Here is a 17,284-nt window from a genome sequence, read left to right on the forward strand (position 1 = left end):
TTACACTTACTTTTAAACTGCATATGGGTGGTTTATGTACTGTATTTTTCAGTGATGTTTATTATAAAACAATCTAGAAACGAGGGGAGGGGACCACCCAGGGTTGTGTTATTACCTCTGAGTAATGTTCTCGCTGTGGACTGGCATGGAGCCAGCATGATCCCTCGCATCAGCATTACAGCAGCTATTTGCAGCTTTGATTGCTCTGTTATAGGCCTTGTCAAGTTCTTCCATAATAAATTTCAGGTCTGAGCTAAGGTGGGGTGCTGATGTGAAGCGCCAGAAGAGACACGGCAGGTACAGCAAGATTGCAACTAGTAGAAGGATGTATGGGAAAAACTGGGAAAAGAAAATCACCAAGTTAAGTCAGATCAGATCTATTAACAACAGAACTGCCGTGACATTTTAAACGCCCCCCCCCCCCCCCCATAAAATGAATGCATCCAACAACTAATGTAGAGTTCATTTTCACAAAGCAGACTGGGGAAATGCAAAACAATAATTTTAGGCTGCAGTTCTCTGCACACTTACAACGAGATCAAATTCTGACCATTCTGTTAATGTCACATCTGAAAATATGATAGAACAGGTCAAGGGAACAATTAGTTCTTGAACTGCAGCACATATCAAAGCTAGACACAGTTTCTAATGCAATGATGTAAGTTGTCCATAATTATCTGGAGGGCCACAGATTCCCTAGCCTTTCTCCAGAATCTGCTTTTTTGCTGGCTTTTAAAATTCAGGTTTAATACTTAACAATGAACACTTCCATTACTCTAATACCATCACAGGCATTATTAACATGCAATCCTGTAGTTTGTCAGTATTATCTGTTATACTGTGGTTTGGGGAAGGTAGAGACAGAAAGTATGTATGTACTATGCAATTGTTTCAGTTTGAAACTACTTTAACTGCCATAGTTGCATCCTTTGGAATCCAAGGATTTATAGTTTGGTGAGGGTCCTAGGATTCTCTGCTAAAGAGTGCTGCAGTTTGTGGAGTGCATGGCAGTTATCTAGCAGAACATTTTAAACAGCAGTCCGAAACTACAAACTCCTGTATTCCACAGAATGGAGCCATGACAGCTGAAGTGGATTTTGCAGACACAACTCAAAGCTATTAAAGAGTGACCCGCAAGTCCTGCAAAAATGTGCCACAGAACAATTTGATAACATATACATAACAAATAGGAATAAGAACACCTTTCTGAGCTGACCTTGCTCCTCTCTGGAGCAAAAATTAAGGAGTTTGACCTGGAGATGAAGTAATGGGAGAGTGTCAACTCTTTTTCTCCTGTCAGAATATGCTACAGGAGGTAGCAGGCCCAAGAAAAGGTCTGAGCACTCTCAACTAAGGTTTCTCAGCCAATGTTCCCTAGAAACTTAGGGGTCCAGGATGGCTTGCTAAGAATTCTGTGAAAGTTTGCAATTGGACCAAAAAAGTATTTCATAGCATCATAGAGTTGGAAGAGACCACAAGGGCCATCCAGTCCAAACTCCTGCCATGCAGGAAGACACTATCAAAGGACCCCTAAACAGATGACCATCCCCCCTCTTTTTAAAAACCTCCAAAGAAGAATCATAGAATCATAGAGTTGGAAGAGACCACAAGGGCCATCCAGTACAACCCCCCTGCCATGCAGGAACTCTCAATCAAAGCATCCCTGACAGATGGCCATCCAGCTTCTGTTTAAAGACCTCCATGGAAGGAGATGCAATTACACTCTGAGGGAGTGTGTTCCACTGTCGAACAGCCCTTACTGTCAGGAGGTGTTGAGGTGGAATCTCTTTTCCTGAACCTTGCATCCATTGTTCTGGGTCCTGTCCTCTGAAGCAGCAGAAACCAAGCTTGCTCCCTCCTCAATTTGACATCCCTTCAAATATTTAAACAGGGCTATCATATCACTTCTACCACTCTCCGAGGGAGCGTGTTCCATTCTCAAACAGCTCTTATTGTTAGGCAGTTCTTCCTAATGTTTAAAGATAATCTCTTTCCCTGTAGTTTGCACCCATTGCTCTGTTCTCTGGAGCAGCAGAAAACATCCTTAATATGACATCCCTTCAGATATTTAAGCATGGTTATCATGTCATCTATTAACCTTCTCTTCTTCAGGCTAAACATACCCAGCTCCCTAAGTCACTCTTCACTGGGCACAGTTTCCAGACCTTTCACCATTTTAGTCTCCCTTCTCTGGACATGCTCCAGCTTCTCAACATGTTCTTGAACTGTATGTCCAGAACAGTATTTCAGGTGACATCTGACTAAAGCAGAATAGAGTGGTACTATTACTCCCTTCAGTCTAGACACTATACTCCTACTGATGAAGCCTAGGATCATATTGGCTTTTTAGCTACCGTATCACACTGTTGACTCACGTTCAGCTTGTTGGTCTACAGATTCCCAGATTGCTTTCACACACACTGTTGTTAAGGTAGGTATCATCCCCATCCCATATCCAAGTCTTTCATTTTCCTGCCTAAATGTAGTACCTTAGAGTTCTCCCTGTTGAAAGTATTTTTTGTTAAGTTTTGGTCAAATTCTCTAATCTGTTAGGGTCATTTCTGAGCTAGAGATATAATAATTTGTATGTAGGGATTCCCTGAGACCTGAACATAATTTGAAGTGTTCCTCCAGGATAAAAAAGTTGAGAAAATCTACATTAAACTGTAGGTTCAAAGAGCTTGAACATGTTAGTGTCATGTTGACAGATAATTTAAGTAGGCTCAACATGATATTCCTGCCACTTTGGGCTGTCAATGATATTGTGATAAAGGACAAGACTGGCAAGATCAGACAGACCATGCACAAGGGTGAATATTAAGTGCCAATTCAATCCAGCTGTGCTTTAAAACTGAGATTTCAGTGCTCTGCCTGGAAAGTGAAACATTAGATGGAGAGGATTGCAAAAGGGAAAGCACCAGAGAAGAGCAAAGGCCAGCCTTAGCTGGCTCATTCATGCATTCTTTAATCCCCTGAGAAATGAGTCTGTATCTGGGAAATGAGCTAAGCAATCTTTACAGTGTCCAGGAAATTAAAGCAGTCTTGGAGATCACATACTGCCAATAATATTTTAAAATCAAAACAACAGATCAAGTAGTAGTCCTGCTTTTATTTTTAAAAAACTCACAATTTTTTGTAGGTCTGGAGGTGAGCTAGCTGAGGCCCTAATCCCCACTTGCTTGCTTTATCCTTAAAAATATCTGCGTTTCTTGTTTTTCCTTTTTTTCTAGAAGAGCACTTTCTGTTTCACTATGATGAAGCACTGCTAATATGGCCCCGTACTCTTGTATCAGCTGTGCTCTGACTGCAGGTGGAATGGACCTCCTTCTCCCCATAGAACTGATGCCTTATAAAGTACGTTGGGGGAGGACTTCTAAAGTTGGCAATCGTGTGCCATCTGTGGCTAACTAGTGATCATTAACAGAACAGTTACGGATGAGAAAATCTAGGTAACTGTTCTGGATTCACAATAGCTTCTTAGCCACAGTTGTGATGCTATTGCCACAATCGTAACTCCTCACAAAACCTACTTTGCAGGCATCATGCTTGAGAAGAAGGAGGACCATTCTACTGGTGATAATTCCACCAGTGTTTAGAGTATCCCAGTTTATTAGCAGGTGTATCCATTTTGCAAAAATAAAGCACTTAACTGCCATGACTCTATCTTACAGAATTTTGGGATCTGAAGTTTGGTGAGGCATAAGAGCTCTCTGACAGACAAGGCTGAATACAAGTACAAATCCCAGGGTTCCACAGGATGGAGCCATGACGGTTAAAGTGGTACTACTTTATTTTTCCAGTGTGGAGGAGCTGCAAGTAGCTGATACTGAATACTGGCCATCAATTTGTCATCTCCTGTGTGGATGTCCATTGAAAACAATCAGCTTTAATACATGAGTTGCCTGACAGACATTTCTGTAGGCTGAAGAGCTAGGAAAAGTTACTTTTTTGGACTACAACTATCAGAATCCCATAGCTAGCATGAGTGTTACAGAGGTGGTGGCTCAAAAAATTAACTTTTATACAACTGTTGATTGCTGACAAACTATAGTTTCCTCCCCACACACATTTAGTTACTGACTCTTCATTAGAAGAATTATACATGTTGTGAATCTCACTTCCCCAATTGCCTAAAGAGCTGCTGACATAGCAACTCTGGCAGGAAGGTGAGGTTTGGCAATGCAGGAAACATCTTTAGTTATATTAGACTACTTGTTCATCCAATGCAGTTAGTCTACTGCAACTTTCCAGATTTGACACCTGATCCCAGTCACTATGCTTAGTGAAGATGACAGGAATTGTAGTACAACTTATATGGAAGACAATAGATCAGAGAAAGCTAATTTCTTCTGATAGGCCAGAAGGGATCTCCAGAGTCTTTCGAATCATGTGATCCCTTAAAAAAAACAAATAGATCCCAGGGATTCAACTTGTGATCTTCTGCATGCTTTCCAAATTAGGCAGTGCTTCAGGTTCCATTGCACTACCATGTTAAACAAAACGTTTTGCTTCCCTGAAGTCCTTATCCTTGGCCTTGATTATGAATTTACTTAAGCTCTCCAAGTGTTCTAAGACTACAATTCTAACCACTCTGTCCATAACTGCCACTTTTTGGAGGAGTAGTTGTTATCTACTGTCATATCAATTTTAATTTATGGTAACTCTATGAATGGGAGACCTCATAAACTGCCTTTCTCTGGCCTTACAGACTTAGGGCTATGGATTCATTGACTTAATCAATCCACCTGTACTGTGCTCTTTCATTTTTCGTACTGCCTTTGCCTTCCTCTGAGCATTATCATCTTTTCAAGTGATTCACATCTTCTCCTAATATGTCCCAGTATGACAGTCTCAGTTTAGTCATCTTGGCCTCTAGGGATATTTCAGACCTAATTTGCTCTAGGACCCATTCCTTTGTATTTTTAGCAATCCATGCTATTTGCAGAACTTTCCTCCAGTACTATTTCAAATGTATTGTTTTGCTTTCAGTCAGCTTTCATCACTGTTCAGATTTCACAGCCATACACAGAAATAAGAAATTTCTATATATTTATATGTATAATTTTAAAAATATGTATTTTTTAAAAAACCAATTGCTTTAATTAAACTTCCTTTTCCAGCCAGATATCCATAGCAAGCAGGTAACAAAAAGAAGATGGATTCTCTTCCTTTTTTGTGCTGCCAGAGTCTTTACATGTAGAATGTAATATAAGTGCAATCCATATCAGGAGTGAGAATTGTATGGCTCTTGAGATGCTGCTGAACTGCAGTTCCAATTAGCCTTAGCCAACATAGCTCATATCTGGAGGGTTACACAGTCCCTACTCCTGTTTTATACAACTCCCAGATGCTATCATAACACTTCCTGGATTGCACCAAGTCAGTTAGCAGATGGGTAAGGGGAATGTTGTGTCTTTTGTTGATTTCCTACATTGCAAGGGAGCAGAAGAGGCTGCAAAAGAGAATATGTATGTCAGCTAAAGCTTTTCTTGACATTATGCTTTTCATTTGCATATTTTTATATTAGGGAGTATTCAATTACACAGTGCTCCTACTTGCCACCTCAAATGGCACAGATTCAGAACACTTCTCCTCTGCTATCTGCTCTTTGTGCAATCTGGAAATAAAAGCAAACAGACAAAATTGCTATATGCTAGGGAAATCTTCTAAAAAATAAAATTCTTCTTTTAAATCAGTTAGAAGTCAGGTATGAAGCTTCTATTTAGAAGCCTAAAGTATGGGACTGTTTCCCAAGAAACATAAGACTAGCTCCTTCAGCAGCAATATTCACAAGGATTTTTTAATTTAAAAAACATACCTGTTTAAAATAGTTTATAACTAATGCATTTGCTAGACAGATGACAATGCTGGAGACCCAGGTTCGAATCCCCACTTGGCCATGAAAACCCACTGGGCAACCTTGGGCAAGTCACATTCTCTCAGCTTCAGAGGAAGGCAAAGACAAAACCCCTCCAAACAAATTTTGCCAAGAAAGTCTGTGATAGGTTCCCCTAGGATAACCATAAGTTGGAAACAACTTGAAGGCACACAACAACAATTTGCTGGATATGCTGCCATTTAATTATTTTATTGTTGTGGATGGGGAAACCATTTTATATTTTAATAAAAATGTCATGTTATTATATAACTATTCTTTTTAAAAACCAAACTGCATTACTTTTTTATTTTAATGTTTTATTGATACTGTTATACTATACTGTATTTTATAGCTATATAGTTATTCTCCATGATCCAAAAATATTTTAAAATATTTTAAACAAATATATGCATCAGGCTCCTGTGGAATAAACCATTCAAATAATTAACCATGACTTGTTCTACTCTCTCTGTCTTTGTTTAAATAGAGGGAAGAGGAGGTGCCAGTGATAGTGATGGGATTAGGAAACTGTCCACTCTAAATTGATCATTCTGAAAGATGGGGATCCATAGAGTAAAGGCAATCTGGGAGATGTGGTTTGGACAATCATTCCACTGGTCCCCAAACTGTCCTTTTTAAGGGATTTTGGATTTCAGCTCTCAGAATCCCAGACTATTGGCCAACATGGCTGAGGTTTCTGGGAGATAAAGTCCAAAATCTCTTAAAGGGCACAGTTTTGGGACCACATCCCATGGCAAAGGTGATTATCCACACCACCCCTCCCATGGGTCTGTGAACTCCAACCCTTACACCACCCACTTGAAAAATAGAAAGCTTGGTTCCAGCTTCCTTCTCTCCCTTTGGCACTGCCTTTTTCATTTTCCTGCTGTCACTGTCTTTGGACTGGCATAACTATAATGGCAGGACTAAGAACATCTGAGCCATACATTCTTGCAATACCATGTGCGCATATATTTAAAGAAAAGTATGCTGTATATATGGACAAGAAAGCTCATATATCCACAGGAGACAAGCAATAACAGGATCAGCGTTACAGCCTCAGATTTCTGAACTGGATTTTCACTTAAGAGGATAATAAGAATGAGAAATCTAATTATACAAACTTTGTGAAGCCAGAGTGGAAGGTGTCCTGAGTCACTCTGGGAAAGCTGTTTTTGCTGTACAGCTGCCCAGCAGTAAGAGTCCACATACGCAGCCTGGCGCCAAGAAAATGAGCTTGGAGAAAAGCAGCTCATCTGAGTACCTAGGAAACAAAACAGAATGTATTGTCAAAAAGAAGAGGAGGAGGAAGAGTCAGGATAACACATATAGGCGGCAATGCAGTGATGAAGGACGTAAAATAGATGCATCAGAATCAAGCAGAAATGTTTTTACTAGTGTACATTTTTCATGCTCCAGGTATTTTGTGCATGTGAGTTCATATGCACATTGGCACTTTTTAACTCCATTATGGGCTTTTTCACATTACACAATTATAGTACTATGATTCCACTTTGACTGCCATGGTTCCATCCTATGGACTCCTGGGATTTGTACTTTAGGCACAGTCATATAAAATTCTCAGCCAGAGAGTTCCAGTGCCTCCACCCAAATGACAAACTCCAGGATTCCATAAAATGCAGCCATGACAGTAAAGTGGAAACATGGTATAGTGTGAAAAGGCCCCAGAAGGTATAACCTGCAGAAAGAAAACCAGGAAGCCTATCCTTGCTAACATGCTGTTTTATTCTGTGCAGAAAGTTTAGTACTGTTAACCATGGTTAAGATTAATCACTCCACATACAGAGCTCACTACAACCTGTAGTTTGCTTAACATGACTTTTACTAGAGCATGCTGATGTTTCCCATACAGTCTCCTTCATCTCTACAACAACTGGTACTTCTGAAATGGCTGGCTGTGCCAAGACAAATCCAGACATGTCCAAATACATTTTTACAATAACTTGTTGGAGTTTTTAAATCACAGTTTCCAATATATGTTGCAATAAACATCTGGCATTTAGTGATCACCAGCTTCTATATGCACATGATGCCACGGTCTGAAATAGTTTTGTTGACATTGTAGATAAAGAACTGTAGTGTGAGTCATGCCTGTCATTCATCAGAAAGACTGCTGTCATGCTATACTCAAAATGGTCACAGGACTCCCTTATGAAAACAGTATCTCATTTGAGTTACAGTGGAATAAAAAAGTAGATTTAGCCAAATTGGCCTGGACCCCAGTAGTTCTTTTCTTCCCAAATGGCTGGTAGTGTGGGGGGAGGTAAAGAGAAAGGGGGCTTTACAAACATCTGATACAAATGGACTACTGTTTGCTAAGGCACCAGCATAAGAACTAAGTGTTCATCATTGCCAAATACCCAGCAGTCAATAGTGTCTAAATGTCTGAAGAATTCATACTGCAAACCTGGAGGCCTTGGGGGAACTTGAAAATAGTCTCCCCTGATTTCAATGGGCTTATTCCCAGATAAAGGTATACAGGACCATAATGTTAGGTTGCAATCCTGTACTCACTCACCTGGAATTAAGACTCACTGAACTCACTGGGGCCTGTTTCTGAGCAAACAGGCAGAATGGCCTCAGAGATTTGAAAAGTTCCGTGGATACTCGAGTCCGCATTGTCGGTGTGGCCATTGGGGACAACAGAATTTCAATGGTGATGTGTGCACATGGCTGTGCTGCCATTAGGGACAGCCCCGTTGTCCCAAGTGGTGGTGCATGTATGTGGCTGTGCTGCTGTAATGGCTTGCATGTGCCACCCCTATGGACAATGAGGGTAAAATATAGGGGAGGAGAAAGTATTAACATCGGATTGAGATGGAAGGGAGTGGAGGGAAATGGGGTGTTTGGAGGTCAGAGAGATCTGAATGAGGAGGAAGATGGGGAGAGGTTTTAACATCTGATTGAGAAGGGAATCACCCCCCCCCCTCTCTCTCTCTCTCTCACACACACACACACACACACACACTCCTGCCTCAGAAGCTCTTTCAGAAATCACTGCCAGGCAAAGAGAGTGGGGCATCAGGGCTGCTTTTTTAAAGAACCTTTCTAAGCAGTATTACTGTATTAACCCATATGTAAGTTGACCCTGGATTTTAGGGTCAATTTTTGGGCCATACATTTTTCGACTTACAGTTGAATATATATGGTACAGCTGTACTATCAATTACACTTACAGCACAGTGCCTAGTTAAATATAGATCAAAATATGAATCACCAGAGAAAGGACAGTGGGACCTCGGTATCTGTGGGGACCCCACCCAAATGGATACCAAAATCCGTTCTCAAATCCTGTTGTCCCCAATGGCAGTGCATGCAAGCGGTCACTCTGGCATTAGGGACAATGGATCTTCAAGTGATGTCTTGTTGTCCCTAATGGTGGCACAGCCACTTGTATACACCGTCACTGGAGACAATGCTGCATGGCCACATGCATGCACTGCCATTGGGGACAATGGGGGTTTGCCCTCCACAGATGCTCAAATCCATGGATATTGAGGTCCCACTGTATAGTCAGCCCTCCACATTTGTGGCTTTGACTTCTGCAGATTTGATTATTTGCGGATTTGATTAACATGTTCTCTATCTAGGTCCTCCAGCATGACTCTGCAGGACATTGACCATAGAGTCACATTGGAGGACCTAGAGATTCCAAAAAAACCAAAAACAAACCCCACTTCTCTAGGCATTTGTAGGTCTTCCAGCATGATTCTATGATAACCTCTATTGGATATTGACCACAAAATTGTGCTAGAAGGCCTAGAAATTCCTAGAGAGGTGTTCAGGTAAAACAATAGTGCTTTTTTATTTGCGTTTTTTCCACTTTCATAGAGGTCCTGGGCCCCTAACTGCAGCAAATCTGGAAGGCCCACTGTAAATGCTGTGAGAATGAAGGCAGGAAGATGTAGGACCCACATGGGTCACTTTGACTACATTCACACTAAAGAAATAATCCAATTTGACACTACTTTAAGAGCCATGGCTCAATGATATGGAATTCTGGGAATTTTAGTTTTGTGAGACTTTAACCTTCTCTGTCAGAGAGCTCTGGTGCCACAACAAACTACACTTTCCAAAATTCCACAACTGTGGCAGTTAAAGTGATGTTAAACTGGATCATTCATGCAGTACAGATGTAAGAAAGAAAAGACATCTTTGGTTAACTGGATTGTTGAACAAATGTGGCTGTTACCAAATGTTGCAAAGAGCTGCAGCTCTTGTATCCCATGAGGAGTTTTCTTTTGCAGCAGTTTCCATCTGGAATTTGACCCTCCCCTTTATGAAACTTAATATTTGGCAGCTGTGAAACTCCATCATTCCTCATTCATGGAAAGTCCCACTGTTTTTTGTTAGCAGAGTTTAAAATAAATAGTTGCAACAAGATGAGAAAGGCCCAAAAGAAGGGATTCTAAATTTCGATGGGGCATTCCAGTTTCCCATATTTATATAAGCCCCAACTGACAAAAATATTTCTGGGAAAAATATTGAAAACTAAGGGGCAGTATAGATCATCCCTTTCAGGGTGGTCTGTAGGCACCTGTTTTTGGTCCGCAGTATTGCTGTAGCAACCTAACCACCCGGCAACGCTGCGGACCAAAAAAGGATCCTCCTAGAGGGACTCCATTTTGGGATTGCAGCCCTTACCACGTCTCTTCCTTTGCATGACGTGTGGGTGCTGCGACACCCACACGTCATGCACACACCCCTCGTGTGGGTGGCACTGTAATGGTGCCAGCTGCACATAGTGGAGCTCGGGACCATGCGGTTGGTGTGCAGTCCCGAGCCCTACTATCGCTGCCAGGACATCGCGTCCTGGAGGTGTGTACCGGGCCTAACCTAGGGCCAAATCAGACTGGAGAAATAATCCATCTTGAGACCACTTTAACTGCCCCGGCTCAGTGCTAGGGAATTTGGGGAACTGTAGTTTGTTGTGGCACCAGAGCTCTCTGACAGAGAAGGCTCAATATCTCACAAAACTACAGTTCCCAGGGTCCCCTAGCATTGAGCCAGGGCAGTTACAGTGATCTCAAACTGGATTATTTCTACAGTCTGGTTTAGTCCTTACTTGACTTTTCAATTTTCAATTTTTCTTTCCCTCAGCTCCTTCTTGTTTCTCCTATTTGTTTTCAACGCTGCTGATTTATTATTCAGTTATATTTATATAGCTTTATCATTATTATTGTTGATGTTGTAAGCTGTCTTCAATTAAGTAGGGTTTTCTTGTTTATGATGGCAGGGTATAGATTAAAATAAACTTTTCAGGCCCACAATTAACTAAAAAATGTATTACAGGATTTTAAAATCACTGTTATGTTCATCTTTCGCCACCCATCCTGTAGCCCAGTCTATCTTCTAATTAAAAAGAATTAACCTGCTTCATGAAGTTGTTGTGAAGGTAAAATGTTGTCACCTGCATACATAAAGCCTTGAGTCTACAAACTAATGGTAAAGAATGATGTGATTTTTACATAAGGGTGACTTTTACATAGCCACATATGTTTTTATTTAAATTACCATTCTTCTGACTCATATAGGAAGAGCTGTAGGCTCCTACCAAAAGAAAACTCCAGAGCTGACATAGTTTTCTAGATCTGCCACCCGGACACGTTTACCAACAACTCCCATCATCCACAGCCAATGTAGCAAAATAAAAGCACCCACACTACACTTCACAACTTCACAGCATGACAGTTCATAACCTTTGGAGCTATCCTTGTGCGTGTCAACATCACTGTAAATGAAGCAGCTCGCAACTGGCCTTGCTTTCTTTGCGTATTGTAAATGACAGACAATAAAAGCAACATGATTCACTTATTAAGGGTGAGGCTGTACTATACTTTAATGTTTTCAGCCTGAAATTTGAAGCCAGTTTCTGTTTATTTAGGTTTTCCAGAGCATGGAAGTGTTGCCTTTTTTGGAAAACAACTCCCGTAGTGCCTTAATCAAGATAACCAGTGGGGGATTCTGGGAGTTGTAGCCCAAAAGAAAACTCTCCCAGTCACACTTACAAGTGGGAACACAACAAGATTTGGCAGTGCAGACTGCTCCTATTCAACATACCAGCCAGGTCTGTCCTTTCTTAGAATACTTCATTCCATTTCTCCTTCCCTTCTAATTTGCAACTATTTTTGCAGATAATCACCCAGCAGGCTATGGCTACTGGGCATATTTTGTATTGATTTATGGGGGTCTGGCCCCTACCTCAATGTTTTCTCTATTTCTTCAATCCTTGGATTCCTTTGGGCCTGTTAGCATTTTCCCTTTTTATGTGGATGGTGCTGTTATTAAGGATTGGTACTTAGCAGAATACATTTGCTTTTTGTGTATAATATACATACCAGGATTTGTGATTCCACAGGATTTGTGATTGATAGGCTGAGAGATTCCCTAAGTGGGTTACATGGAGTCATGAGGGTGGGCTGCTGGCAAGATTTCCAGACAATGGGGATAATGAAATGATTTCTAGGTCAGAGGGAGGGGTAGCTGTACCCCAAACAAAGAAACTTTTTATCTGTGAGCTCCTTGAGTCTAAGACCATCCTCTCAATAATCTTGCAGTCCCAAAGCTCCCCTAATTTTGATACAGTTGTCTTCTAGTTCACTATTTATTCATTACGCAGACAATAATGGTCACAAACAATAATTTAAAACCTGCTGCCAATGTAATGCAATACGGTTAACACACTTTTATTGTCTGTTGCTAGCGCCCAGGTCCTTGTTCTTGAGGTACAAAAACAGATTATAGGAATGTATAATTGGTCTCCAAAATGTGTTTATAACTCTAACTGCACATAGGCTGCATCTGCACTGCAGAAATAATCTGGTTTGAAACCATTTCCCCTGCCACGGCTCACTGCTATGGAATTGTAAGAATTGTAGCTTGTTGTGGCACCAGCTATACTCTGCTGCCACAGCAAACTACAATTCACACAATTCAATAGCACTGAACCATGGCAGTTAAAGTGGTATACAACTGGATTATGTCTGCAGTGTGGATGCAACCCCAGCAACATTAAGGAATACACAAAAAATGCTGTAAAATCCCTAACGCAACAAACTTGCTTTGCTTTTATATCAAAATGTTAATACGTGTCAAGAAGACTCCTTCTCATTCCATTTCAAAATTAAAATGGTACAATACAAGTCCAACATAGTCATTGGCTGGAATCCACTGTTGTATTAAAATAATTAAGCCAGGAGAGGTAAAATGCTTGTGGTTTGAGCCAAAATAGACATTAAGGCTGTGGATAGTGTCTGCAGCTAAAGATGGCCCCTGCATGTTCTAGTTCCTCTCTCTGTTAACACAGCAATGGGAAACTACAAAAAGGTAGAGGCCCCCAGGAGACAATGGAGGGACACCACCAACAACTTGGAGGTCTTTAAAAAGAGGCTGGATGGCCATCTGTCGGGTATGCTTTGACTGAGAGTTCCTGCATGGCAGGGGTTGAACTGGATGGCCCTTTGGTCTCTTCCAGCTCTATGATTCTATGTCACACCAGCTGTGACAAAAATAAACTTTTTTTGCTCCTAAATTCCCTGTAGGGAACAAAGGAGGCATGACTATTTTTCAATCTTTCAATCTTGGGCCATTTTAGTTCTGTTTAGTTCTGTCTAGTAGCAGAGGCCAAGCTCACTATACCAGTAAAATTTGCAGCAGCCATCTACAGTTCATAAGAGTTTCAGAGCACTCTTATCCCTCCATTCACCTGTAGACTGATAGAACTTAACATCCTTTCAAGAAAGGAAAGGAAGAAAAGCACTTTTACAGGTTGATGACACCTTCCTAGACAAGGCGCTGGCCAGATGGGGAAGCAAAAATGGTTGCAGGTGGCTGCATACAGAGTATGTACTACCTGTTTCTACTTTGAACATCAAAACTAGCACTTTAAGTTGAGCCCAGAAGTCGATATGCAGACAGTGCAACTGATACAATTGCAACTGACACAGAGCGGGCACAATATATTCTGAATTCTTTATCATGACCACTTGTCTCACACCTGTCTTCTATCAATGGAATTTTCCTAATGGAAGTTTCCAAACCTTTAAAGGAACCCACAGTATGGATGTCCAGGCTGGATGTTATAAGTGCACAGACAACCAAAGTAAAATTACAAATGGGTGTAGAGAGATCTTGTAGCACCTTTGAGACTAACTGAAAGAAACAAGTTGGCAGCATGAGCTTTCATAGACTTCAGTCTACTTCCTCAGATGCATTTAGTAGTATTACAAATGGATGTGTACAATATGCACTTTTAATAATTAAATTCCATGCACCTGTTTAATTCCTTATCATTTATGGCATTAAAAAAAGCATTCCACTTTCACTCTCAGTTTGGGTTGCCAAGTGAAATACAGGACAGGACTCCTGAACCTATAATGGTTGTGCAGAAGTGAGAATTTTAGCATATGCTGCTGTACAGACATACAGCTACTAAAGACACAGAAGCCCTATTCTGTATTTCATCTGGCAATCCTACTCTCAAGATAGGTGACAGAGCAGCTGTTCTAGGACTGTTTCTGCTATCCCTGGGCCTTCTAAAAGATAAGGATGCCCACTTTTCTTCTCTGAAAATGTGTCTGAGTAATTTGTAGATTTACACCATGAAAATGCCCCAGATTAAGTGACAGAGACTAACACACTTAATTTTGCTTCATATTTTGTAAATGCAATTCACTTCCATGGCAGGCCAGGAAAACTGGTGCCAAATAAAACTGTTGAAACACCACAAGAATTTAAACCTTCAGTGCAAGTCTACTGTGCAACTCTATTTCAAAGTGAGTTTAATAAAGTTCATCAGGCCTTACTCCCAAGTAAGGAGGCTTAAGGTTGAAATGTATTAGCACAGTCCTAAAGTACACTGACTCTATATGTCAGACTTCGGCTCTTACCTGCTACGCAATTATAGTACAATTCCACTTTTACTGCTATGACTGTATCCTATGGAATCCTGGGCTTTGTAGTTTGTGGAGGCACTAGAGATCTCTGGATTAAAGTTATAAATTGGTTGTAGCTGTATGCCTTCAAGTTATTTCTGATTTATGGCAACCCTAAGGTGAACTTATCATGGGGTTCTCTTGGCAAGATTTATTCAAAGAGTTTACCTTTGATTTCCTATGTGGCTGAGAGAGTGAGACTTGCCCAACATTGTGTTTCCATGGCCTCCGGAGTCACAGTCTAACACTCAAACTATATACCAGGCTGGTTCAAGAGTTCTAAATATCCATACCTAAATTGCAAATCTCAGGAGTCCATAGGATAAAACCATGGCAGTCAAAGGCTACTTCTGCACTTCAAAATTAATACTTAGACACCACTTCAACTGTCATGGCTCCATCCTGTGGAATCTTGGGATCTGCAATCTGTTGTGGCACCACTGCTCTCTGACAGAGAAGTCTAAATAGCTTGTTGTTGTTGTTGTTGGCTGTCCCCAAATTGACTTTGACTCATGGAGACCCTGTGAATGAGACATCTCTCCAAGGCTCCTTTCTGTTTCAGTCATACAAAACTACAAATCCCAGCATCCCATAGTGTTAGCCCATGGAAGTTAATGTGGTGTCACACTGTGTTATTTCTGCAGTGCAGATGCTTCTCAACTGGAATCACAGTGCTATAATTTAGTGGTGTGAAAGGGTCCTTTCTTGGAAGTGGATTTAGGATTGTAGTTTGCTGGTGTAACTGACTAGCATAGCTACTCCCTCCCTCCAAAACCTCCTAACAGGATCAGAGCATGAATGAATGAATGGCTTCCCTGTTGTTGCTGTGTGTCATCAAACCATTTCTGACTTATGGTGACCCTATCACAAGGTTTTCTTGGTAAGCTCCTTCAGAGGGGGTTTGTCTTTGCCATCCTATGAGGCTGAGAAAGTGTGACTTGCCCAAGGTCACCAAGTGCGTTTCCATTGCCAAGTTGGGATTTGAACTCTGGTATCTAGTCCTAGTCAAATGCTTATATTACTGAGAGGAACAAATACCTAAAGGTTAAAAGGACAGTTGGGCAGTTTAATGATTACAGCACAACATGGCTAAAGCGAACTAGGGATAAAGAGGAACAATGGGATTGTGAAGGATTAACCAGAACTGTGGAAACTTGCCAAGAAGGCAGGAAGACAGGAATGAGTCAATAAACTGGTTTTGGGAGATGTTGAAAGTTAACCCAAAAGAAGATGCTGGTTAAGCTATGCTTGCATTTTAAAATGTATAAAAGGTTTGAAGAAAGACAATGGGGTGTGACAGTCTTGGAATTGCCATTTAGGCAGCTGTCACCCCCGTACGGGTAATAAAGGTGTGCTTATTTTGAGCTAAAGTTGGACTCTGGATTCTCTTTGTTGCTGGGTGCTCCAAGGACCCTTCCTGCATAGGTTGGGAGGGCTTGCTACCCTCCCCCTTCATTTTCTGGTGCCGTTGGCCGGGAAGTGGAGCACCCTTGCCTGAGAGCTTCAGAGGAAGGTGTTAGCCTCACCCAGCTGGCACGACCCCGGCGGACGACGGTGACTGCTGTACGACGAGAGGGGCCCCACTTCTACTTGACCGTTGGCAGCTCTCCCGCCGTCCTACGAGGACGTCTCAGCCAGAGGTGCCGACTTTTCAAGTGGCCAAAATAACCGCATAAAAAGGGAAGACCAGCGCGCTGGAGGAGGCAAGTATTAGTGCACATTGAAAAGGGAAATATTGTTGGGAGGCTTTTGTGTGTTGAGTGAGTGATTTTATAAGCCTAATCACGATTCCTGTGAGCCTGCCGTCTGTGCAACCGGGGGCCCAGGCTGGTGGGTTGTGAGTCAAGCAGCTACTCCCCCATTTCCTTCAGTAGCTGTGAATCCCTGTTTTCCCTGTGTGTCTGTTGATTTTGTACCGCGGTTGGGTTATAGTAAAAGAAAAGTCTAGACTATAGATTTGGAGGGACATAAACCTCAGGAGCAATTGCATAGGAAGTCGGACTAGGTGAGGGTGCCCCAAGACCCTAGTTTCCGCAATGGGGGGGGAGGACAGTCAAGAGGAAAGACTCCCCCAGAGAAAACAGTAGAAAACAGTTGTTAAGACAGGCTAGTGAGGGTGGGTGCCTCCACCCAAGACCTAGTCTGCAATAAGACAGACTAAATGTAGTCTGCAATGGGAAAAAAGAAGAAAAAAAGAAAAAAAAAAAGGGGTTCAAAAAGGCAAGACGTCTTTGGATTGTATGCTAGCAAACTTTGGAGAAAAACACTTTTCGGCAGGCACCGAAAAGCAGGGAAGTTGGAGAAAAAAAACAAAAACCTTTTGTATGTTAGAGTGGCCACTTTTCCCTTTAGATTCCCCCTGGCCAGTTATTGTGTCCTTGGACCTAGAACTTATAAGGAAAGTGTTAGCCTTTACAGCAAAGTACCAATCCAGATCAATGCTACTACAATG

General features: G+C 41.5%; 1 protein-coding gene across 1 annotated transcript in view; it reads right to left on the reverse strand.

Moving 5' to 3' along the window:
- The window catches only part of PANX1 (pannexin 1), a 29,099-nt gene that overhangs the window by 5,160 nt on the left and 6,655 nt on the right, over positions 1-17,284 (reverse strand). The window contains exons 2-3 of the mRNA XM_089512832.1: positions 7,003-7,142; positions 116-339 (exon numbers count right to left, since the gene is read on the reverse strand). Of these exons, the coding sequence (XP_089368958.1) occupies positions 116-339; positions 7,003-7,142 (364 nt within the window). The remainder of the gene's footprint in view (positions 1-115; positions 340-7,002; positions 7,143-17,284) is intronic.

This window comes from Sceloporus occidentalis, unplaced genomic scaffold, assembly GCF_023333645.1.
Source record: "Sceloporus occidentalis isolate IW3139 unplaced genomic scaffold, rSceOcc1.0.p SCAF_2, whole genome shotgun sequence".
Taxonomy (NCBI): domain Eukaryota; kingdom Metazoa; phylum Chordata; class Lepidosauria; order Squamata; family Phrynosomatidae; genus Sceloporus; species Sceloporus occidentalis.